The 26,572-nt window shown below is 34.9% G+C and overlaps 1 protein-coding gene across 1 annotated transcript in view; it reads right to left on the reverse strand.

Annotated features, from left to right (window-relative positions):
* The window catches only part of TARBP1 (tRNA guanosine 2 -O-methyltransferase TARBP1), a 31,568-nt gene that overhangs the window by 3,923 nt on the left and 1,073 nt on the right, over positions 1 to 26,572 (reverse strand). The window contains exons 3-25 of the mRNA XM_031504329.2: positions 25,761 to 25,830; positions 24,799 to 24,947; positions 24,031 to 24,083; positions 23,039 to 23,136; positions 21,833 to 21,968; positions 20,679 to 20,775; positions 19,741 to 19,830; positions 18,905 to 19,043; positions 17,281 to 17,377; positions 16,822 to 16,997; positions 13,706 to 13,803; positions 12,891 to 13,052; positions 11,602 to 11,795; positions 10,670 to 10,925; positions 10,390 to 10,578; positions 7,034 to 7,233; positions 6,813 to 6,884; positions 5,554 to 5,674; positions 4,616 to 4,726; positions 3,909 to 4,058; positions 2,628 to 2,714; positions 1,881 to 2,077; positions 1,278 to 1,359 (exon numbers count right to left, since the gene is read on the reverse strand). Of these exons, the coding sequence (XP_031360189.2) occupies positions 1,278 to 1,359; positions 1,881 to 2,077; positions 2,628 to 2,714; positions 3,909 to 4,058; positions 4,616 to 4,726; positions 5,554 to 5,674; positions 6,813 to 6,884; positions 7,034 to 7,233; positions 10,390 to 10,578; positions 10,670 to 10,925; positions 11,602 to 11,795; positions 12,891 to 13,052; positions 13,706 to 13,803; positions 16,822 to 16,997; positions 17,281 to 17,377; positions 18,905 to 19,043; positions 19,741 to 19,830; positions 20,679 to 20,775; positions 21,833 to 21,968; positions 23,039 to 23,136; positions 24,031 to 24,083; positions 24,799 to 24,947; positions 25,761 to 25,830 (3,024 nt within the window). The remainder of the gene's footprint in view (positions 1 to 1,277; positions 1,360 to 1,880; positions 2,078 to 2,627; positions 2,715 to 3,908; positions 4,059 to 4,615; positions 4,727 to 5,553; positions 5,675 to 6,812; positions 6,885 to 7,033; positions 7,234 to 10,389; positions 10,579 to 10,669; positions 10,926 to 11,601; positions 11,796 to 12,890; positions 13,053 to 13,705; positions 13,804 to 16,821; positions 16,998 to 17,280; positions 17,378 to 18,904; positions 19,044 to 19,740; positions 19,831 to 20,678; positions 20,776 to 21,832; positions 21,969 to 23,038; positions 23,137 to 24,030; positions 24,084 to 24,798; positions 24,948 to 25,760; positions 25,831 to 26,572) is intronic.

Here is a 26,572-nt window from a genome sequence, read left to right on the forward strand (position 1 = left end):
GATAATGGAACATGTCTACTATCTAGCCTCCTATGCTTTTAATACTTGTTTTTTCTTGGTATTTAATACAGCTTACCAGTATGTCTCTAAATATACATAACTTTACTTATAGTGCAATCCGAAAACTTCCATAAATCTAGACTTAATCTCTAATTAAGCTTTTCCTGAGGATCTGCACTGGTTACTGTACTGAAATTCTAGAATACCAAAGAATTAACACTATGCTTCTCAGCACAAGGGTCTAGAGAAAATCTTATATGTGTAACACTGAAGAGCTGTCAAATACTCTTACAACTTTCTAGTAAAGGATGCGGATTGATATAATATCAAAATAAAAATAGTTTAAAGCTTTAAGATCTAGTGGTAAAATGCAGCTCAGCACAACCAATATATCTAGCTAACCATGATTTATCAAGGAGGAAAAAAACATACATCCCAAGGGAAAGACTGAGTAAGTAAAAGAGTTTAAAACCTAGACTTTTTGTTTATCCCAATGCACCCTTCAAGACAAAGGTGAAGATGCATCCTGAATACATTTAAATGCTTCACAAATATTAGTATTCCTTTGTTGGATTTTTTCCTCCCGTTCAGGACTTTTATTTTGCACTATTTAGCATATTTGTGTTCACAAAAATATTTCACAGAACTGAGTATTTCTTCAGTTAAAAGAAGGAAAAATTTATTCTGTCAAAGATGGCACTGTTTCTGCAAAAACATATACCCCATTCATATCCATTAATATCTTGTATTTTGAGCTTAGTTCTTCTGTCTCTTCTATTTATCTGCACCCTTATTTTTGCCTTCCTTCCATTTTCAATTATGAAAATATTTATTCAGCTGTCAGTTATTTGAGCTACATCAAAAAAAGGTGCTCTGGAAGTGATGTACTGCTATCCCATTCACATCAAACAATCCAGTTAAGCAACCTCAAGTTACTTCTGGGAACAGATGCCTTGAAAATCCTAATAAATTACCTCAACTAAGTAGATGCTCTTCAGTTAGTAGAATGAATCTTTCCAGTCACAAATATAAAACCTGATTAATTCCCACAGATAGGCACATTCATCACAAATACATCTTCCTAACTGACCTGGGTTTTTAACACAGTATCAAGTAGAAAACCAGACATAATCTCAGTCCAAAACCCATCACAATCTAGGTGAAGTAATTTTTTTGGGAGTTTACATGAATAATAGTTGATAATGTCATCCCACATTAGAAGATACCAAAAAATATAAAAACACAGTCGTAGCACTAGACAAATAGTGTACTCTTGCCTCTAGACTATAATCCTCAACAGGATGAAATGTTGCAAAGAAGAAGTGATCTTGGATTCGCTGCCAGTTCCTTCTGGCATTCCTGCAAGAAAGTAATGTAAGATACATTAAAAAGGCAACATGCTGGATATTTTTAAAAATTAAATAGTCAGATTGGCATAAGGCAACCTAATTTATTAAGTATATTTTGTATAGGAAAGAAAATACTTCAATAATTAAGAATACTTCAATAATTAATAAGGGCCCATTTTTAAAAAATGAACAGCATTCATAAAATAAACTTTATTTATGTTTCAAGAAAGGCCCATAACACATCTCCAAATTCTATTATCAAAAGGAGCGAGTTTGGCAAGAAGTATTCCATGGAAACAGGACACTAGCCTATGGTTCAGTGTCAGTGTCTAGCTGTTAAAAAAAAAAGTCAAGACTCTTCCCTTTGCTGCTTTTTTTCTGTATCGTGTCTCCCCATAACAACTGTTTTTTAAATAGAGATAAAAACCCCCACAAAACGCGATAAAAATTATCAAGTGTCATTTTAGAAAATGGAACTTGTTGCAAATGGCTCAGAAGAACAATGTTAAAACTGTAAAGAATGTTACTAACCCTGTGCCATGCATGTTTTCCACTTGTTGAAGGCTAGATTCAATAACTGGTGTCAGAGCTTCAAATTCTTCTACGTGCAGCATTCTGCACATACCCCAGATTTTTTTAAGGGCGATTAATGCATAAAGTCGGACGCTGAAATTATGGCTGAAACACCACTGCAGAACAACGATGAGAGCTTTCTTCAAAGCTGGCTTCTAAAGAAACAAAGACAAAGAAGCTTCTTTCATGTTAAGTTTTAATGTACACTTCAGAACTTATGAGTGGCCCAAGAAAAAGTTCCTCAAAAGACAGGCTTTTGGAAATCAGAAAGCTTTAAAATGATTCTAACTTCCTTCTTTCCATCTCATCAGGACAAAACCTACAGCCTTGCATGTTCTTTGAAAATTTATTCATTTGCTTTAAAAATCACTATTCTACCTACAATGAAACCTCTACTTAACTTCTGACTGAAAGAGCAGAAAGGAAAACAAACCCAGGTGCATCCACATGTTTACTTAAAACTAGAGTAGCTATTCTGGAAAACTTCACAGGTAATCAGGCTCTATGTATCCAGAACACCTGCTAAGGTAGCTCATTTTCCTAAGTCAAATATTTTACAGAGGTGAACAGGAAGAGTTAGTGTTTTACATAACAAGGGGTTCCTCAGAAGGAAGTAAACCATTTTGGCAGTCTATTTTCAATTCAGAATATTCTGTTTAAGAACTGGAAGTGAATAAAGAATGAACACTCTTAAGAGAAATGTACCTTCTCTGAGGTATTTTGAAGAATGATGTCAAAGTGGGCCAACACTGATAAAAATGTGCAGATGCTTTTTTTAAGCTTTTCTTCATCCTAAAGCAAAAAAGTAGTAGTAAAAGTATGTATTAAGTAAAAAAGAATGTAACAAGAGGTATGCCATCTATAATATGTTTTTATACTTTTATGTATTTTCATGCCATGTTCTGCACATGCAATAATAATAACACTATTAAAAATCTATGTTGTTCCACAGCCAAATTTCTTAAAATACAAGGTCAATATTATTAGGATTTAATTCTTCCTAACATGTTATGTGCTTATAACTGACATACCAATCAAAATTAAGTATATTGTGAAATAAGTGAGCTAAAATTCAACCCAAGTTCACTGTATTCCCTCAGGAATGCAAAAGGTCAGCACCATTCCACAGCCTCTTGCCTGGGGCTCCTGCTACCCAGAGCTCAATCTGCAGTTGCACACTGAGCCACCTGCTCTAAATGTATTCCTCAACACCAGGACAGCCTCTGAAAATGCAATCTGTATTCCTTTCTCATAAATCTACATGTTTTCTGCTTGCTCGTAAATCTATGTGTTTTCTGCTTGCTCTGATGGTTTGAATGGGCCCACTGTGATTTAGTACATTTGTTATCAGCATGAAATCACTTTGATCCAACAGATAATCATCTGCTAAAAGGACAGCAATTCCAACAGCCCAGCTTTTGGAAGGAACTCTGAAACAGTCAGCTTTCCTTAGCCAACCCTTTCACAACTTTTAGGTATCATAACTCAAACCCTGCTTCAGTTCTAAAATCTCATTACAGAACTCCACCATGAGAGAAGTCCATATTAAAAGCTTCAAATTGAATATGTATTATACAAGTCATGTTCTCACTGACAAAGAGGATGTGACTCAAAAGACAAAGGTGGGCTGTGGAAACCACAAGTAACTTGGACCTTCAGACCCAGGATCTAGGGCATCCATGTGGCCCTGATGGCTCTAATATTGGAGTGCTCTGACTCACTGTGCCAGCTCCACTCTGCCCAGAATAAAACATCATAAAAGAAAATCCTTCAACAGGAGGAACTGACTTTTCTTTGGCTATCTTTAGGTTGCAAATTTCTAAGTGTCTCAGATTATTGCTCAGACTCGCTTCCAAGCTGAACTACTCAGCAGCCCACTGCTTTTAAAGGAAGACTTGTACACATAAAAAAATAAGGTATGGAGCAACAAACTGTACCCTCTTTGTTCAAATTACTCTTCAAGTGAATGCCAAAGGTCTTACTTACATAGCAAAAGCAATCCCAGAATTTATCAAGGAATTGGGGATATTTATGTAGACTCAAGATAACAATCCATTCTATGAAGTATTTCACAGATGCCTGATTATTACTGAATCCAGCCTGAAACACTCTGTCAAGAGTTCCACACAAAAAATTCTGAGAAAACAAAATCATGCAATCCTTTAGTACACTGTCAGTTATTTCCACAAAGAAAAAAAAAATAAATAAAAGAACATTCTCACCTTTATCATAATATTAAATATATTTTTAAATATGCAAATTAAAACAGTTTAAAACCATCTAATTTCTTTATTATACTTTTCAAATATTTTCTTATGAAGTAGAATTTAATTAAAGTAACACTTGTCAATTTCTTGACTGTTCATGAAGCAGCAATGTTTTTACTAAATGAAAATCTGTTAATCAGATAGCACAAACTTTTAGTTAGCTTTAACAGGAACAATCTGGCCTCCTAAAATTCACAAAACTAATAATCAGTTTGCAGTGTCCTCTAGAAATGCATTATAAATCTATAACTTCAGACTGAAAGAATTAAACTACACAAAACTTCTACAACAGAACTTCCACATCAGCTACAGGTTACATGCCTTTTATAGCCTGCTGTAATTTAACATACACAGTTTGCATGACAACAAATTAGGTCTTGAAAGTAGGTACTTATTTATTTTAAAAGTAATAGTAAAGAGCAATACCTGGTTAAGCTTTGGGAGAAGAACTAGAAGTGTCTGCCACACCCGGTTTTTAATTCTGTGCTGCAAAGAGTTTGCATAATAGCGTGTTCTAGATTTTGATACCAGTTCATCCTAAAAGAAAATTAAAAGGCTATTGCCTATTCTTCCTTTAAATTTGAATACATATAAATACACTTTTCTGTACTAAGAAAAGAAAGCAGCATCTACTACACAGCTAGGATCAGCTTTGAATATGAACTTAGGAAAATATATTTACTCCATTTACTAAGAATTCTGAAGTTTATAATTAAATAAGTTAAAGTAAGCAAGTGTCTACTAAAGCTCCCTTTTCCCTACTTGGTCGATCTCACAACACAAATATTAATCATTTCTCTGCAGTACTTAATTAAAAGGAATGAGGGACCCACCCACTCCTAGGTATTCAGACAAAAGCAGGATTCAACAGTACCAGAATGTATGGGTGATGTTCAAATAGCAGCTGCAGTAATTTACCACTGACTTCAGACTCCTGCCAGTGCATAAGCAGCTATGATATAAATGAAAATTGGACCTCAACCATCTCCATTATTTCTATCTATAAAGGTATTCTAAGGAGACAGTAGCTCTCTCAATCTAAGAGGCGGTCTGCAATTGTTAAAGTGAAATGCAGTGCTTCAGAATGCAGCCTAAAGGAACGTTCTTAATGGAACAATGGTTACAATTTGGATAATATTCTAGGAAGCCAAAATATCCACTAAAAGAGAGAAATAAAGTCAAAAGGCAATTTTTACTATTCTGGTTGAATTAACTTCTGTCTCATAATAAAGGAAAGTGTATTACTCAACAAATCTAGAGAGGCTACACGAAAAAACATAAATGCACCCTGTCAACTGTAAATATTTTGCATTTTACTAATTGTACTAACACTACATTTATATACCAAGGGAAATTAATTTTACCTTATCGAGTAGTTTGATGAAAATGTCTTCCATAAATGTCTTATGCAAGATATTTGATCCATCCAACAAGCACAGAAATTTAACAGCACAAATGCGAACGTAGTGATCATCTCGATTTGTACTGTAAAATATTAATAAAAATGAAAATCAAACTTTACTGTTTAGACATAAAGATAACTACTAAATTATAAAAAAGCACCAGACATTATCTTGAACATACAGCCAGCAAGTTGTCTACAGTGAGACAAGATGCAAATACCCAGAACCAGAATTTTAACATCTATTTGTCATTGGTGATGAAAAAAATTAGTGAGTTCACAACCTGACCCTGAGAGTTCTTTAATAACATCTAGGTGTTTAAAAAACTTTTCTATAGAAAAAGCTGTACCACAAAGTTTTTGAAATTTTGTGCCTGTAAACTGTAATCTTTTAACAACTAATTTATGCTTACAATTTGGTCAAATCTCTAGTCCCAAACAACACTTCATTCCTATTAGTTAAGTACAGACATCCAGAGTAATTAATGGCAAGAGTAAAATTAATCACATTATAGGTTGTGACAGCTGCAGAGCATTGCAAGAAAATATATGATTAACAAAAAGCTCTTGGAGAAAATACAGGAGTAGTGAACTTTTGCAGTAGTATTTTTTTAAAAGTTCAGGTTTTATAAACCACTGACATGTCTGAAAACAAGGTGACAGAACTTTTTCTCTGACTTTCTTCCACTGAATAAAAATGGGAGTGAAACTATAAAAAAATTCAACAATCCAGTCCATTTCAAAGGCTGGAGGCAGAGCCTTTGGACAATACACACACAGAAAGGGCTTGCAACCAATGTTAGCAAACCAAGCCCAAAATCTGGCTGCATTAAAACCTGAGCTTCTTAATTATCTTTCTTACAATGACAAGGTATATATTAGCTCAGCATCCTAAAAAGTATTACTTTATTGAGGTGGGACAATGAGGAAGCAGTTAGAAAAAACTGAAAAGCCAGATTAACAAGTGAGATATTTTCCCTGAAAATCCATTTTTCTACACTTTGTATTTGAATTATGACTATAATGTTATGTACAATCCTTTTACCAGTACCTTAAAAGGTTATGAATATATTCCTTGTGGGTCCCTTCCAACTCATGATATTCTATGACTGTATGATAAGCAGCTGACTTCAAAATCAGCATCTTTCCTATCAGAGCATCAACCAGGACAAAGACACAATTCACACCAAATGCTGTAAGATGTATCCTCAGAAGCATTACCTTTCTGCAACAACATTTGCTGCACATTTTTCTCCGAGATTTTCTATGAAGGCATGCACATCCTGAATGTGTCTTCAGAGATGAAAGAAGACAAAGCAACAAAATTATCAGAATAACATACAAAAATCTGTTTTCAGTTTTTCAATAGTCATCTCAAAGTTTAAAAGAAAAAAACCCCACAACATTTTAAAATAGAAACACAAAGATTTTCTTTCATATACCTTTGATCTTTCCTAAATACAGTTCCAAAGACACAAGCCTCAGTGATAAGTTCACTATAATTTCCAGCATTTAAGAAAGCATTTGTGAAGGCACTTCTCTCATCAACAGTGGGAAATATCCAGGACTGACAACAGTGACTAAGGACTACATTGAAGACTCCAGTCTTTGTAGTGGACAGATCAATAAGGTTGAAAATTATCTGAAAATAAGAAATAACAGATTCAAAATCTAGTTTTCAGAAGTGACAGATCTATTAGAACAAAACTGCAGCAATATCTATTTCAATAGGTCTCATGTTATTTTGCATCCTATCTCTGCTCAGGTTAATACTGTCTTCACTCTATTTGTAATTGTCTGATGTAGGAGAAGATGAATGGGCAACAATTGGCCCAGTATATGCTTATAAACCAGAATTGATCTTGGCTTAAACAGAAAAAATGCCCGATGCTTTAAACAAATCTCCTGGTAAGTGGAACAAATGAGCCAGGGCTTACTTCATGAGCACAAACCTAGTGTTTCAATCAATCCTTACCAATTCAGAAAAACAAAATTAAGCATTAAGCAAAATTTCTTCCATAAGTTGCCACATCACTAGTTTTATTCTTTAAGGAGGATTACATTAATGTCAAAGTTCATATTTAAGTTAAAGTGCAAAAGTGTCTTTGTACCATTTATTTTTTAAAAAGGGCATATTTACAATATTTGAAACTTATAGCTAAAGCTTCTCCAAAAATAAAAATGACCCCAAAGTATTTCTTTCCCTTCCACAGGGTGAGTGCAGGAGTAAATTTCACTTACAAAGTAAATGTTTTTTCTAAGAAATTGCAAGCATCTGGGAGAGGGTAGGAAGATGCAGAATGAACAGGTATGGCTTTCTAAGAATTCGTTTTCAGACATCAGGTAGAGCTGTCCATGAAAATGTTTTTTCAAAAGTTGTAACAGCTCCTAATAGACAAAGCTGCTTTGCTTCCCCGCATTGAAATGATAGTTTTGATAATGTGACAATTCTTTGACAGTAATACTGGTTTTATAGAGGAAGTTGAAACTGAAATACTTAAAACCAAAATACTGCAATGCAGTCTGAAGAAATACTTGCTGGAAAGAAAGCTCTAACTAGAACCATGTGGGGTTTATACCAAGAATTCAAACCTATTTTCCAGTGCAAAGATAGGCACTAGAACTTTCCTAGTAATTCAAAAATTAAGTTATTATTTCACCTGTAGGGGAGCAGCACAGCATTTACTATGCATTTCTCAATCTTGAAAATTTTTTCAACTGTTTCACTAATATAGTAAAAGTTCAGCGCACACAAAAGAAATCTAAGATATTTAAGTTCTAGCATAATTAACATAAGAATAATCACAAAGAAAAAACAAGAGTGCAGCAAAAGAAATCAAGCTAAAGAACACAGTGCTCTGGGTACCTTCTGTGGATGCCCTTCTCGATAATACCACAGCAATATTCTCTTTTTTTGACAAAAAACACCCCTCTGTTCCACCCCTTCCAACTAGTAAAAAGACAGAGTGCACTGTGGTACACAAATTGTGCTTCTGTGACAAATCAACATCAGGCAGGTCCTTATTTTCTTCTCTTTAGCTACAACTACAGAGCCATAGCACAGCAGATCAATGGCAACAGGGACTGCCGAGGACTGGAATAAGAATATACATAAGTAGGCACTTGCTTGGGAACTTTATCTTCATTTTCTTATGAAGGGGCAGAAGGTGGCTCGACCAGATGCCCTTTGTTGAGTATAGGAGACCTTCATTAGCTCCTTGATGCCTGCTGTCATGGTATGTCCCACTGCAGACAATGGGATAGCTGTCACATGGACTCAACACTCAACATTGGCAAAATACACCTTACACAATGCCTGAAATACTAACGTTGAAGTTAAGGCAGTAAGAATTTAAACAAGTTTTTAAGATCAAGAAAAATAAAATACAAACTATAGCTCATTAGTTACTACGACACTGAGCATACAATTAGCTGTTACATATATTAATTAAAAGTCAACCAACTTTTACAACAGAAGAGATAATTTACCATCTTTACATACATATCTTATTTGGATTGGGTCCACAGGGAGACTACAAATACAAAGCATTCTCCATTTTAAAATAGAGAATGGTAACATTCATTTGAAGCAAGTTTAAAAAAAAAGAGAAAAATAATGGGACTACATTTCAAGGTAATTAAGGCTAATATGGATATACCACAGCAGTTTTAAATAGCTATGAAGTGTCCATTTTTTTGTATTCTGTTAAAAATAATTTTGGTATGTCTGGGCTGAAAATAAATTTGAGACATTTGCTATTACTTACAGTTATCAGTGTGATACCAAGACAGGGCTACTTATGGTGACTTCAAAGGAAAACTGCAACCCCTCCTTGTGTGATTTTTTTTTTGTGCAAAGCAGCACATGTGGTAGTAAATCTAAGCAGACAAATATACTGGTAGATAATTCACAATGTTTTACTGCCCTAGTTAAAGTCTTGCACTCACTGTGGACTGTTCTGCACAAATATTTCATTAATGCTTAGAGGGGGGGAAAAAAAAAAAATCCCCAAGAAAGATTATGTAGAAAGAAAGCTAACAACTTTGCAGCTGTTTAAAGCAAACAGGAACCAACATCCCATGAATATGGTTTTCTGGACTTCATCAAAAAAAGAACACCACAACTCATGCAAGAACTCTTGGAGTTCTGGCAGATGCACAAATCTTACAAAAGAAGAATAAAGACTGCATTTTTCTTCTTAAGTCTGGAAGCAGGTCTACCACGCAGTATTAAACTGAACTCTAAGGTGACTGTTTTTTGTTTTCTACACCTGGACCATCAGAGGAAAACAAGCCTTTAAAGAAGCAGTAAAAATGCTTTACTCAAGAGCATCTACAAAATTTTGAACTGTTCTAACTTTTAATCTAAGACAGCATTTTCATAAAGAGTAAACTATTAGAAAAATGCATAGTTTTCCCAGAATATTAATAATTTCTGACAGTTCAGGTGTCAAATCCTAAACAAAATAGTCAAGAGGAAGAGGCATTTTATTTTTATGTAAAAATAAAGTAAATGAAAAAAACTAATTTTACTGCATTCAGAAAATACTGAACAGTCTAAAAATCAAAGACTGAGATTCACAGTACTTTTCATTTTCTGTGCCACAAGATGAAACAATATATTTATCTTCAATCTTATTCTCAGGTCGTTTATCTTAACACTCTCAAACCGGGGCCTTTTCAGAAATGAAAAATTCACAACAATAGCTGAAGGGAAAATAAAGCATAAAATACATTTTTACATCCACACAACATTTATATTCTCTTCTCAAAAAAAAAAAGACTTCTTGAAACTGACCTCTTTTATTTTGTTATATGCTTGACCTTTTGCACTTGCAGCAACAGCTAGAACCTCAGTATCAAAGATGAACCGAACAAAAGCTTTTAGATTGGCCCAAAATATTAGCTGTGTATTGCTCAAAGAGGATATAATTTTCCAAGCCAAATCAAATGCTTCTATGCAGAGAGCCTCTGATGAGTCCAGAAGCTGTAAATAAAGAGACAAAAAAGTGTTTACATTTAACAAAAAAAAAAACCCACCCAAAAAACTATTAATACTGTGCAGGTTAATAGTTTACCTTGGGAACAAGGACTTTCATGCAGTCAAACACAGGTGACACTTGGTCTGAAGGAAGAATAGATAGGGCTTCTAATGCAGACTGTAGGATTTCTTTTGACCTTTCAGCTGTAGACAGTGACATTACAGAAATTTCTTCATACCCTTGAGCCAGTGTTGCAAATGAATTAAAAACAAAACGGCGACAAATCCACTGGTCACGAACATAGCGTGCAACAATTTTCCCCCATCCTTGAGATGATGTTTCTTCGCATAAGCTGTGAAAAAAATACTTTTCCTAAATAAATATGGTGCTAAGTTTACCCTGCACATTCCTACTCCACCAGGAAGTGCTTAACTGTACAAACTCACTGCAGTATTTCAAGGTGCTAAGATTCATATAGTTCAAGGCAAGAGTGGACAAGTACATGGAAAAGAAATATAAAAATGAAGTGGTTTTTAAAAGAGAAAATTCAATTATGGGCTTAGTCAGTCTCATTAGTCAAACCCCTGTGAGAGTATTCAGTGGAAACATTACTATGTGCTGGCTCTGGTTTTCTGTTACCCAAGTATCTGGGTTTCGGCTCTCTGGCTTCCTCTGGGTTTCCCTTCCCAACAGTAAACAATTTACATTTAAAGTTGCTTGTGTACATGCTTTTTGTAGTGTACCTATATTTAATCTGGCCTAAGGGTAACCAGTGTTCATAGTTCTGGCTTCACAGATCTAGAGGACATAACAATAAAAACTTTGGTCTAATCAATTACAGTTGCTTTAATGTTCCAAAACCTGGATGTTAAGACAAAAGAGCAACTTAGTGAACAGTTTGTGTACAGAATTCTTCCTTTTTATCTTGGCAAGAAGTTGTCAAAGAGCAGGAAAAGCCAACATCTTATCCACTGCTTCACATTAATCAAGTTTATTCTAGAGAATTACTGAAGCTTTAGCAGACGTACCTATTTTTTTCTTCAATATAAGATGGCTTCTTTAATACTTCATTCAATTGAGAAAAGGAAATGAATTTCTTCAGAGCATCCACAGAAGGCAGAGATTTCAGGTGCACTTCTAGCTCTCCATCCATTATGTCACATACAGCTGCAAGTGAAGCCATGCTAGCTACTTTTCTGATTTGTTCCTTCACCTTCGGCTCCTAAGTAAAACCAAATCATACATGAACACACCAACTTCTCATACAATACAAATAGCATACTAATAACATACTTTTAATAAGCCTCCTCTTTGCACCACCACAGACATCATAAGGTAGCAACTTTGCATCCTTCCACTTCTGTATTTTCCTCTCCTGAGCCTAACACAGCTTGGCTTGGGCTGGGTCAGCACACACACTCACAAGTTACAAGCACTGACAGAGGCATAAATTCCAAATTACAGTCACTTAGGCATTAAGTACAGGCAGCATGGCTGTGATGGAACACTCTTATCTTGCCAGGTAACAGTTCACACATTGCTGGAGAGCAATTAGAAAAAAAGTTGTGGGCCCAATTAATCAGAAACCAAACACAACAGCTGAAATTATTGCCTGTTCTTGAACAAAATTGTAATACCAAATAATAAGACCCAAGTTTATATTGCCCAACAAATCTTAATTGAAACCTCCATTTTCATGGAAGTTATTAAGTTGTTTCTTTACCTTTTGAAAATTTATCTAAGATATAGTAGCATAACCCATAGAACTATGGGACAATCAACATAACTATATGAAAATGGCAAAGCAATGCTGGGTTCTGGAGCTTCTTTTTCTCTGTATGTTCCAGGTTTGAAGTCAACAAACACAAAAGATATTTTCATTTAATAGTTACTTGATCAGTAAGATTAGTTCATATTTGTGGAAAAAGTCTTTGAGTACACAGTTCATGACTACAGTAAGAATTCTACTTTAGCTACACAGACTTCTAAATAAGACAATATAAAAAACCAAAGTACTAAAAAATCTTAGCTACAAATATTATACATTCATATTACACTGCCAAATACAGATACATGTGTTAGGGACTATATATGCACATACACATTCACACAAACTATTATTTAATTTCACATTAGATATAATATTATGCATTATAAATATCACAATAGAAATAAAAAATGTATATTCACTTATGTTTATAGCATGTCCATATAATTATTAATGTAGAATCTAATTATTATATTCACATATATTTTAATTACAACTTATTGGCTTGTTTTGTATGAATATTTATTGTTATAAATAATGTTAAATTACCTTTTCAGAATTTCTCTCCTGAAGATTACGAATAGATGCATTTATCAAGGATGAAAGGAAATTCTTGATAGATGGCATTTTCTTCAAGTTGCCTTTCAAGGCCAAATTCACTATCTCTGGAATTAAAGCCAAGTACATATCACAACGATCCAAGTCGCCAACCTGAAAGTGAGGAAACAAATGCAATCTGAATCAGAAAGAGGAGGAAAATTAAACTGAAAATCAGGAAGAAAACTATTGGTAACAATGATAGTAGAAGGAAAACTACAACATTGCAATTGAACAACTTTAATTTTGAGGTTTGTTTGGGGGAAGTTACTAACTTCTAAATCTTAAAAACTGACTTTCAGATGCCTTTGTCCTGATGCAACTCTAACTTTTGCTTTGCTTAAAAAGTCTCAGGTCTCTTTGGGGTAGAAACATGGAAACATTGGTCACAGCAAGAAACAAACACTGTTAAGATAGTCAAGTAAGATGATAACCAGGCTGAGTACTAAAAGCCTCCAAATACCTAACAACTTACATCCACAGCTATACTAGTAGATATTAAGCAGTACATGATACTCAGGATTTCTTACTATATGATTTCTTTATATTTAAGATGAAACAAGAAAAGCAGACTACAGACACTAAATACTACTTGTGAAGACACTTTTTTTTTTTCCTTCTTACTGTGCCCAAAGAAGTTAACAGAAGTGTTTCTATGCAAATTGACTTTCTAGATGTTTGAAGATTTTATATCAATTTTAGGAACACTGATAAATCAAATTAACAAGTAAAACCACACCAAAGTATGTCTCATAATCATTACTTACAGTGCTTAACTCGTTGGTAGCAAGCCGTCGGAGAATAAATTCAAGAATACTCTCCACAGGTGTCACAAGAGATTTCCAGATAAAGAACAACACTTCATCTGTGTGGAGGAAAAACAAACTATATATACAGAAATGCAACTCCCTTAAAAATTTTATTATATCATGCATATTTAACTATGTTACAAAATTATACAGTAATAGTAGTCAAATACCTAAAAATAAATTGAAACACCTCTGTGTACTCTTTTGCAGTGTAAGCCATAAGGTTGAAAGAATCAAACCAGATTCACAATGTATTAGTGACCCAAAACCCACACAAGACCAAAAGACCACAATCCAACTTTCCAACTTTTAATGCACACTTTTGTCCTACTCCTAACCCTCTGCACGACAAGCTTATTATTGAACTTAGTTTTAATAAATACCAAAAGCTTTCATATCCAGCAATTAGCTTTACGTAAGAAAAATTTACTTTTCCATTCCTAATATTTAGAGACTTGAAAACTGCTTTTGGGGGCTTGCTGGTCATTGGTCTGGTTTTTTGATTTTTAGGAAAAATTCTTCTTTGGAAATACTGAAATCTTACAAGATTTTAGCCCAGTAGCTTCCAGGCTTAACATTGTAAATGAAAATACAAAATTATGACACAAAATGTGGTACTGCCTACAAGAAAAGGCTAGGCTACCAAATATACCACATCTCCATAGCATTGCATAAATGAGGACACAAGTTTATACACAAAGGAGGTAGATGGCTCTTGTAAAACATATTTAACCACAAACACACTTCAGTCTGTGTTTCAATGGTAAGGGCTAGCTGAAAGCCAAAGAAACAACATCTCAGTATGAAAATAAAGTAAAATACTCTGCATAGCCACCTTGTTTTAAAAAATACCAGTAATTAGTTTCAGTATTTAGGAGAATTACCCAGAGGCTACAGCTGCTGTTTCTTTCTCAAGTTGACCCTAAGTAACACTTCATGTAGCAAACCTATTACGAAATGGAAGACCTTCAAAAAGTAAAAATATAAAGGGAAGTATTTCCAGAAATTCTAAATCCATAGTGTACTTACTTTTAACATTCCCTGCTAAAATGGCTCATTGGACTTTATTTCTAATGCTATAATTGTTTAGAGCCAACAGTTCAATTATGTCAGATTATCATCATGAGTCTCAAATGACTACAATTCAAATGTTCTGTAATTTATATACATAAAATCTTCAGATAAGCATGTTGGACATAAACCCCAATTCATTACCAGAGGCTCTGTAACACTAGCAAAAGACAATAATTACCAAAATCTTACTGTTTAAAGGAATGAAATCTTACAACAGTTTAGACAGCAAGAACTGTAGAAGAATGCTGATGATTTCTGCATGTGTTTCAGGCATGTCTATTTATTTAAAATATTCTTAAATAAAACACATCCCGCTTGTTATTATTTTTGTTTTATAAGGTTAAACTCCTTTATTAATCCCTATTATTTCACTCTTTTCCATTTCCAAACAGGACTTTTCACGTCCCATTTCATCAACACAGAAACATTAACTTCAGTATTACACAGCATTAATCTTCCCACCCCACACCTCAGACAATTCACAGCTGTAGAAAAAAAATATTTATTACTTGTTTTTCCTGTGCAGAAGGAAGAAACACAAAAACACTGTAGAAAGTAATTTAAAGAAAAGTAATCCTTGTTTAATGTAGAACTACAATGCAATTCAGAAAGCCTCCCAAAAGATTGATGATGGGCTGTACTGGAGCATCTCTAGAGACCTTCAAAAGGATGGGCACACTGCAGTGTTCAGCCTTGCCTTGCCTTTGGAACTCTGCTAGCAGAGCTCAATATGTCATGTCAGGTGTCAAAATTCCCAAAGCAGGAGCAATCCATTGAAGGCACATTAGCAAGCACAAGTAATAATGCACAAGGGACTTATTTATTATTGATAGTAAAAAACTAGCATGTCCTTGCATGTGTTTTGTAGGGTTCTGTTTCAGGCTTGTTCTATCTTTGTGCTGTAGGCTGAATGCACAGTGATAAATCTATGGACATTTCTTCCAATTTAGTTCATTTCACAGAACCCACTTCACCAGTCAGAGACCATGCCCCAATATGAACTTTAACAGCCTGCATAACTACTGCTCAGTATTTCACACAAACAGCTAAAATTTAAGGGGGCAGGGGGTTGAATGTATACAGTGCTTGATAAAATGAGGGTGGGTATTTATTTTGGGGCTGCACTTAAGACATGTATATGAAACCTGGGCATATAACCTGAAACTATTTTTGTTACAAGTAGAGCCTAGATATGGAGCCTCCCCCATCCAAACTACTCTTCTATTCCACGTTATGAACACCCTGAAAAAAAATCCCAAAATAATCTGGGGGAGCAGAAACCAAACACCAAGATCCCTCCTATTCCCATTTAGCATCTAAATTCAATGAAGATAACACTGCAATTTTTCATTTGCTCTCAGGAAAAACATTCAGGCATATTCTGGTTACAAACTGACCAAGTTCTCTCAAACGAAGCAGTAAGGACTCCATAGTTTTTGTTCAAACTCTCCTGAAAGGTCTACAAGTTAGTATACCATCTGTGGGGGGCAACATCCCAGACAGACAGATCACTAAGCTTGTATTTCAGAAAGCACCTCTTAGCCCACCAGTCAACTCAGAAAAAAATGATGTCTAGCAGGATCACTTTATGGACTCTGGGAAGACTCTGGCTGAACCTGTGGCATCTGAGCAGGTTAGACTGGGCTTCTATAGTAACTTTTTTCTGAAGCGTCTAAATGATTCACGGAATCCATTCATTTGCCTATAAATATTTGCAATACAGTCAGACTCTTCAAATTGTAACTGATACTCTAATCCTAATGGACAACAATTACTTTCTCAGAAGTCTTCCACATTCTCAATTCCCATTCCTTAGGACACCTGTAAGATTGGACCCATAGCTCAAGTTTTATAATAGACAAGCCAGATTGCCAACTTTTACAATTACCACTTCCAGGCTAGTATTAGTTTGACACTATAGGCATGAAACAGTTAAGTAGCTTAGCTGCAGTTAAGACTGTAATGAACAGAAGACACAGTAGACTGAAGATGTCACTAACCATCTTGCGTATTGGAACATTTTAACGAACGGGTCTGCAATAACTTCAAGAGAAGCTGAAGGCTTTTATCTGTTTTCAGTGTTGGTATGTAAGCATTACTGCCAAGTTTCATCAAGACATCCAGAAGAGGGTTCAAGAAAGCCTCTAGTTCAGTCCACTCTATGTTGCTTTTTCCACTACACAAAAACAAAAATTAAAAAGAAAGTCTTCTTCTGAGTATCTGCCTTAAGTGCTGAAGTTACTTATGGAAATAAATAGGACATGTTTCCAAGACACTTAAGTATCTTTAGAATGTTACCCAGTATGTCTGCAGCAACAGCTGGACAAGGCCTAAGGAATGATCAGGCTGATCTACAGGGAAAAGAGGCAGCTTCTCAGCTTCATCAGGCTTCACTGGATCCTTCAGGTGTGAGGGGATTGAAAAAGACAGAAATGTAAAATAAGGTATTTCATACTTACCTGTATTTATTCTTCATCTGCTCCACGTCAGCAGCCAACAGAATCATTGTTGAGACAAGCTTAGCTTCAAACCAGTCAGGCATAAAGCAATTTTCTCCTGATTAAAGATATTTTAAGGTTTCCACAGTAACTAGAAAATACCTTTGAATTACTTTCTAAAACTTCTGGGTTTGTCATTTATTTTAATAAATTAATAGTCCAAAAACAATTAATGCTAACTTAAGTATTACTATGAATTTTTGGCATTCTTTAGCTAGATATAAATTGAACTCTAAGTCTATTGGCCTTTATGCTCAAATAAATTTTAGGCAATATGTTATGTAGTAACATATATTATGTAGCAGTTCACAGCAGACCTTCCCATTGCTTTAAAAAATACATTAGCATATTCAAATTAATTTGATGAAGACTATAATTCCACTATGCTTCATCTGAAACATCAGTGGTAATTTTGACCACAGAACTAACCACATAAAAAACCAGAACTACTCTGTAAAGAGATTATAAAAAAAATCAGTTTCTCTTTTTATTGATCTTTTATACAGAACTGCATATTATACTTACAAAATGATTCTTAAATAGCAGTATGTAAGTTGGTTTCAGGGGTTTTTTTAATTAATATGTGTCTGGCTTTGGGAATTTAGAAAACAAAACACACTTGGGAGGTCCAGTTCAAGCAGCTGGAAATGGTGGTTTTTGTTTTTCCTCTGAAGAGCTGCTTATTAGTTACGTTTCATATAAAATCAGAATTACAAACATCACTTTTTACAAGTGAAATGCAGATGCTTGCCATGGAATTTCAGGTAATATAGACTAAGAACTAAACAAACATGTCTGGAAGGAGAGAAGATCTGCCAAAATTTTTAGCAAAATTACCTCAGAGCATCACCGGAGAGAATTTGCTTACTACATGTCTAACAATAAGGCAATCCAGTGAAGTTTCCTGGTCTGCAGGAATTTTCTGAAGCTATTTATGATCAGCAAATTCTGATCTAGCTTTCTTATCTCCTCTACATATAATACTTAAAAAGTGTTCAGTTTTGACTTTTTGACAATATAAACTATATACAATTAACTATGACTGCGAATGCCACACAGAAGTTGAAGTATTTTTAAAAATCAATTTGCCATTCTTTTCAACGTGTCTGAAAGAAGACAATAAGCTGACCTTGTAAATAACTAAAAATGTGGCAGTGAACAAGGAAGGCTCTTTTCCCTCTATAAAAATACCTGGTCATTTTACAAAGCTCTACTGGGAAAGGTGACAGAATCTGTATGGGTTCATATTCCCTTGTGCTTTCCTCTCCCCCTGCATTCCAGCATTTTCAGACACCATCAAAAGAATGACAAAATAAAGCTAATGGACAGGCCTCAGGACAGCATTAAAACTGAATATTAAGACTTAATGTTCAACTAATACTGCAGGACTTTATCTTTTTAATTCCAGCTTTCCTCCATAAGTTAAAAGTTCAAACTTAAGAACTGTGAATACACAGGCAGGGTAGAAATTGAACAGGCACAATATATAAAAAAACCAAACTTTTTCTAAAATCCAAGTGATTGTTGTTATTTTTTTTGAATTATCTTAAAAATAGTGTTTTTTATTAATACACATTTAACTTACTTTCAGATGCAGGTGTCTTAAGGTACTCTCCCACAAGACTGTGCACATATTCACATAATGATGGTGTCTCCTGATGTCCAAAATCAGAGGTTACAGACTTCCTGAAGCACCTGTCATTCTCTTGCAACCAACTGCAAAGCTGAATTAAGAACAGTATGTTACTCCTTGAGCACATCTGGCAGCTGACATCACTGATTTAACAGCAGCACACCAGAGCATTGTTAAACACAAACTCTCACATCAGCACACACACTGCCAGAGGTGCTCACCAGAGTTACCTCAAGCCTTAGCAGACCATTCCCCTCTAACTAACACACAGAAAAATGTCCTTCCAGAGGGTAGCTCAGAGCACACCCAAAAAATCAGTGGTACCTATAGAAGAAAAACAACTCTTAAAATTAAGCAAGATTGGTAAAAATTCCCTTATGTCAAAAGGGTTTCTTCCAATCAAGTCTTATCTACTGAGACCAGCTTTTTTTTTTTTTTTTAACCTGTACACCAAAAATGAATGGAACAAGATGAAATGTACAGTATACATGACAAGAAGACACTATGCAAAAAATCCCTTTATCATTATATGGCTGTACAAAAAGTTATGGCAACATGATCAGCCAGCTCTAGTATATACTACATAAAAAATCATTTCATCTTTGAACTTCTATTCACAGAATTTTCCATCTTGCAAGGACATAAAATATGTATCCTGTGAAAATTTACGATTTACAGTCTCACTCTATGTGGTATGCACATTTTCCCTTTGAGATTATCCTGCCAGTGATATTATTATTTCTACCAGCAATGGATTTGATGAACACAAAACTGGCTTCAGTTCTCACCTCTGTCCATAACAAAGTATCTCTCCTTAGGGACTCCTCTGGTCTAAGGGACAGAAGAAAGCTTGAAACTTCTGGGAAGGACACTTTCTCCTGAAGAAATTAAACAAGATACAATAGATGCCAACATAACACACAGCAAATAATACCTACATGACAACTCAAGAAGTTTGCCTTTATCTGGCAAGTTTCAGTAGAAGAAATTTACTTTTTCCTTTTTGTGATTCAGACTCATTTCTGCCTCCTTGGGACCAACTTATCAGTACCAAGGAACAAAACTTAATTTTCCCAAGCATTAAAGTTTATCTGCAAATAAATGAATGACTGTAAGAATAGTGCTATTCACTGGTGACACCTTTTAAATTAATGTAAGTAAATGATTAAGAGTCAATCATAAGTACTATTTCTGCATTTCTAAAGAGAAATTCAGACAGGTTCATAGCCATAACACACAACATGGAAAACTACTTATTTACAAAGCTAGCTATAAAACAAACAAAACACAAATACTTTGAATAACTATAATCCTGCTATTTCAATAACAATGGTCATTTTATCATTCTGGTATCACAAATACTTTTATTATTAGGAACTACAGAAAAGCCTATTTAGTTTCTATCTGTTAAAACCTGAGTTTATATAGTGCATATGGAATAATATCCTGTTATGATAACTACCACATGAAAACCCTACAATAAAACATCAAGTAATAAAAACTAATTTAAAAAATTATTTTGGAACACCAAAGGTAACAGAAGGATACCATACTTATATAGCAGAATTTGAATAATCGCTAAAAAAAACCTGCAAATCCAGCAAAATCAGTATAAATACTGTATTTAGCGATTTTTGAATACTGTTGGCTCTGTAGAAGTGTCACTGTGTTTCTATTACATCAAGGAAAAAGAAAAAAAACATAAACCACAAAGCCCCAAACTGACCACATCTGTCAAGTGCATAGTTGTCTGAAGAAGATAGCACTGAGCAGCTCCACGCAACAAAATCTGATGTGTAATCATAGTACACTGGAGGACATCTCTGCAAAGAGGAAAAATACACACTGTATGTATAAATGTATAAATCACATGCTTAAAATGTAAATGTTTTCACGTGTTTTCTAATTATTAACCATTTAAAATATATTCGACTGCACATAATAGATATATTCTATTAAGTATAGCACAACTACTGCCTGATCAGGCCACAAATAATCCAGAACCAAGATTACATGAATTACAAGATTACAAAATTACATGAACTTTCAAAAACTGATAATAAAACTTGGATGAGCACAAACCTGAAAAAACAGAAAGGGGGAGTAGAAAGAACAAAACAAAAACTAAAGGAACAATCCCCATGATCACATCAGTTCAGACTGGTAATTTAACATTAGCATTTCTATCTGTAACAAGTTACAATGTTTACCATCAAAATCTCACTCAAGCACAAAACTGACAGAAACTTTCAGTGACCTTTTATCAGCAAGGTGTGTCCAACAACTTTTTTTTCTGCTTTGAAAACTGCTTCTATTCAATATTCCTTCAACCACCAGTAAGATTTTATTTAAATGCTCATATTTGAATGCAAAACTGGAATGACAACTGTTTTTTAGTGGCTCTAGGAAGTGAAAGCAGACACTTAGGAAATCTATCAGTGATTAAGGCCCATAGTGAAGCCAAGATCTTCTACCTAGTCTTTCATTTAGAAATCCTTCAGTTTCCAGCATTGTGGGCTGTCTCCTGATATAGCCTCAAATGCTATTAAACCAGGTTGTAATGTAACTAGAAGAAAAAGAAGTATAATATGTATCAAATGGGAATTGTGGAAGACCAGGGGAAAATTATTCTAAAAAAGCAGAAATTATGAAGATCTAAAATGCAAAAACTCATTTTTTAACTTCATCCAGAGACATAAATACACTGGTTCTTGAATTGCTTTCCTCTGCAAATTAGACATAAAGGAGACAGAATCTATTATTTTTATGCACAACCATCCCTTCAGAAGTAACAAACATGAAGCAAATTCTGGCTCTCCAGACTGTCAACACATTCCTTTGGAAGAAGGTTGTGCAAACACGATGCAGTATATATTTTACCTTAAAGCATGAAGTCCTTCAGCACCAAGTACTTTACATGCAGGGATAGATGCCAAAGCCATAGAAAGAAACAAAATAGGAACAGCACACCAATGCCTACTTGTCATCTTCTGAATAAATTTTAACAGGAAGCTACCTTAAAATAAAAGTAAACAAAACAACCCTGAGTGATTTTGTGCTCTCCAACACTTTTAAATAACATGAACTCCAGCAGAAGAGTGCTAATATGATTTCTGACAATTAAATGAAAGACAATAGAAAAGTTTCCTCATTATTTCTGTGAAAAAAATTACATTCCAAAGAAGTCTGTCAGTAAGTTTATATGATTTAGAGATAAACATAAATAAACCTAATTTTGACTTTGGTCATCTGCACTAATCACCATGTTCAGGAATGGAATTTTAACTCGATTATTTTGAGTACTAAATAATGCCTTTTTAAAGTTGCTATTGAGTTTGTGATATGGCCGACTATAGTTATTCAACCAGTTAAATGGATACTGGAATGGGAAGAGCAATTCTTAATGAGCCATTACATCCACAGTTTCTGGAAGCAGGATACCCGTTTCAGGATTCCTCACCACAGACCCTCATTTAGTGATAAAATACATGCCTGGGACAGGGCAGAGAAAAAGGACATCTATGGCATTACAAATATATACCAGCATATACCTGTACACACAGGGTGCTGCAGAGAGCTGAGTCTACCCTTATTTGACCCAATTAGAGCAGGTATTAACCTCTGGTCACCTTCATTTTAGTGTACACTAGCATCAAAATTTGGAACAATCTCAGAAATCTTCCTCCTCCCAACCTCACAATGAAAGAATCCTTACTCTGTTTCAGCCTTTGGACTGGCCCTTTTGGAAGTGTCACAACACAAGTCATGACTAAAAAAGTCTGGCAGATAAAGAAAAAAGAATCTCCAAGTACTGTTCACTTCAGATCTTAGGAGCTTGTTTGGGTTTTTGTTTTTCCATTAATAAAAAGTAAATCTGCCTCACTTTCCCCCTAGAACAATTCTGCAGCTTAGTACTGCAAGACACCTTAAAGGCCCCAAAGACCTTTTCTCTGGCAACTCCACTGTCAGGACAACTACTCCTTTTTTCTCTCAAGGAACACTCACATGACATACCGAATACAGCTCCATAGTTTTTACTTGGTTTTCTTATTTAAAAAAAAAGATAAAGGTGAAACTGAAACATACCTTTTTCTTCTTCTGGGAGAAGAGTGAGATAAGTAGCCAAAAACTTCTGTAACCTCATTCCCAAAGGAGGACAGGCTCCTATTGATTGACCTGGTGTCCTGTTGGGTTTTAAAACATTAGTTACGCAACTGGCATGTTAACAGCTTCAGGATTAGATGTAACAGATTTAATCTAAAATCTAACAGATTTCAAATGTTTAGCATTGCCTCTAAACAACAAATGTCATTCAGTGACATTCTACAAGACCAAGAGAGAATCTATGCCTCATGAGAAGTCTCAGGATCCTGGCTGTTATGGATGAGCATCAGTCAAGAGATTCTACAGCTTTCTCTCAGCTTGATATTAACTGCAGCAATCTTGTATATTCTTGCTATACTCAAACATGCACCCTCCTCTACACGTGCCAACATGTTTCACCAGAAATACCGAGCTAAGAGAGAAGACTAAGATTATGGAGTATTGATTCAACACAGCTCTACCATACTGAAACACTTGGCATTTGCTTCACCTTCTGAATTCCCATCCGTATATGTCCATGGAAAGATACTCCTGACTGAGAAGAGAAATGCTTAACTGATGCAAGAGCCTGCAGAGCTCCCAATTTGTCCTGCCATATTTAGATAAAACCATTTATTTTGACTACACAGTTTGGATTAGGTGATTATGGATACAATCACCAGTGACAGTCAGTTTTATCCCCCCAAAAACGAACATATTAATCCATTGAACTCTTTGTTTCATAGGCTTCCCCTACCAGATCAAGATTGTGACCATCATTTCGATCAAGGAGCATTGAAAATTGCAACAATCAAGTCTTGTTTCATCTTTCCTCAAAAACGCTCTCTGTCAGTCAGTTTAGCAGCACCATTTTTTATTAATGTGCTTTCCTTTAGCTAAGATTTTACCAACATACTTATGCCAGCATTATTAGAACACATTTGCAGCAATCAAAAAATTAAATAAATAACTGATTAATTAAACCAGTGATTTACCTGCTGTAGAGGGAACTTTCTGAGAGGGCATCCATTAGCGGCCCAATAACAAACTGAAAAAAAAGCAAGAACAATGGTGAAACGTACACTTCCAAGGTGCTGTTACATTGAAGCTAACTAGACTTATTTCACCAGACTTTATAGGACAGAGCCAGAAATCAGAGAATACTTTTGTTAGTGGTAAATAGTAAAAGCAGAAAGAGGAAAAACATAAAGAGAAGGAGGACCAGGACAATAAACGAGAAAGAAGATTTTTCCACAAAATACATTTCACAGAGTACTGCAAAAGATATAGGCAAGTAAGAAATCCTTTTGGGAAACAGAGAGAGAAAATAGATTTAAACATGAAATAGAAGAATGACAAAGAGCCAACAAAGCTAAAAAGATATAGGCTGCATAGAAAGGCTGACTATTTCAAGTCACTCATCAAGAGGCTGACTTAATTTGTATAAATCAGGAATGTTAACCTCTGAGAGGAATGCTCCTATAAAGTTTAAATGGTATAATGTAGATCATCCCTTAATAAAATGTAGGCTGGTTGGACAGTGAATACACATGTGACAGTAACAAAAAACAAACTTTAAGCTTTAATATTTCTTCCCACATAGAGAGTATTTTAAAGTGTGGGGGTTTTATGGATACAGTGATACACTGATTATAATACAGAGACAGAATTTATCAAATTCCAACTACTGGAGCAATTAGTGTTAAGATCTGTTACACATAAGAATATTTGTTTCTTGTGGCAACTAAGAGTAACACCCTTACCTCTGAGAAACCAGGAGAATTTGGAAGATGCTTTGTTTCATAAAGCTCCAGAAAATGAAGAATTCCTTCCTTTGTCAATGTTTTATTCTCACTCTCAAACATTCGTCTATAAATGCACACATGCCACGATGGGTGAAACAGCCAACACTCTGTTTACAAAAGATAAATTCTTCTAAACTGACACAGAAATGACAGTGACACACTAACACATAACATACTAACATCCTGGACAATGTTACAGTCTATTCACATTTCAAAAAGGCGACCATAGCTATTAGTTTTATAAAAACACCCTGCTAAATCTAATTTTAAAATTATCACAGTTTTCCAAAGTTACCCTCTACTTTATTAGTGACAAATTAAAATTACTGAAAAGTGCCACATCCTCCTTCCTTTAACTTTATTTATACCAATGTATTTACCCACAAAAGTTTTGCATTAATTTCCACCTTACAGATCTCTAACATCTTGCACTACCTAATTACATGTGCTCATATGCCCTATACACTGTCTCAGCACTCATTTATCCTCTCCCCACTTCTAACAAATTAATTTGGGTTTTTTTTCCCCTTTTATAAAGTAGTGCAGGTGAATTGTCTCCTACAACAACAAAAACCTCTGGCTTTATTTTCACATTATCTTAAGTCAAGCAAAATACAGTGGGACATGACCATTTATTTAGATTTGCTGACAGAAAAATAGTATTTCAAGACACTATAGTAAGCAATAAATATATGCTAGGATTTTTTTCTCGAAGCAGAGTGGCCACTGCCTATTCATGTTTGCCAAACAACCTGTGTATAAAGCAAACCCACAAAAACTGGAAAAGCCTCCCAGAAAACACTTAACTTGAGAAACAAAACATTACTGAAAGATGCTACTGAAACAGAAAAAGAAAACAGAAAAGTGTAACTTAACTGACTAATATTTATGAGATTAAGTAGGAAAAAGTTCCACCTTACCTTTATCCCCTGATATGGCAAGCTCATATAAACTGTTTAGTTTTGGTAATACTGGCTTTATGACATGGATCTGAAATGTAAATCAGATATAAATAGTTTATATTTCAAACCCAGGAGCTTTCAGTTATTCAGACTAGAATTCACTATCAATAGCATTAATATAGCAATTGACAATATAGGTATATTTAATTAAACCTGCAAAGCAACACTCAGTCACAGTTTAGCACTGGAAAAAACCTGATACTTCAACGCTACTGTATTTTAAGAAAAATACTTATCAATAACCATTCTATTCCTCAGAATTAAAACAGCACATCTAAAATGAAACACTTAAATTAAAGAGTACCTCAGTTACAGGACAATCATGTACAAATAGTGTAAAATAACTACAGGGAGGTGGGCACACCACTAGTACTTAACACCACAACAGCATGCATTTATGGAAGCCTCAAGTCAACAGGAATCTTTCTGCTGAGTACACTGCACTCGACTCACAAAAGGGTTTTAATCTAAAGTACTTTACCATACAGACAGAGTCTCCTCTGCCAAAGAGAGGCTACCAAGTGCCATCACCGGATTTTTGACTAAGCTGGTTTCCCTGGTCTTGCAATTACCTGCACTCCAGGTTTTTGTCACTGCATTAACCAGGGGTATTCTGATGACAAAGAGCTCTGAATTTACTCCCAGTGAATGACACATCCTGTAGAGTAGTATTTAAAAGCCGAAACAAAAGTATTCCAGTTCATGCTCACTTAGATATCCTCAATCGTCAAAATTGGAAATGTTCTGCCCTACACAAATACTGACACATG

This window comes from Lonchura striata, chromosome 3, assembly GCF_046129695.1.
Source record: "Lonchura striata isolate bLonStr1 chromosome 3, bLonStr1.mat, whole genome shotgun sequence".
NCBI lineage: Eukaryota > Metazoa > Chordata > Aves > Passeriformes > Estrildidae > Lonchura > Lonchura striata.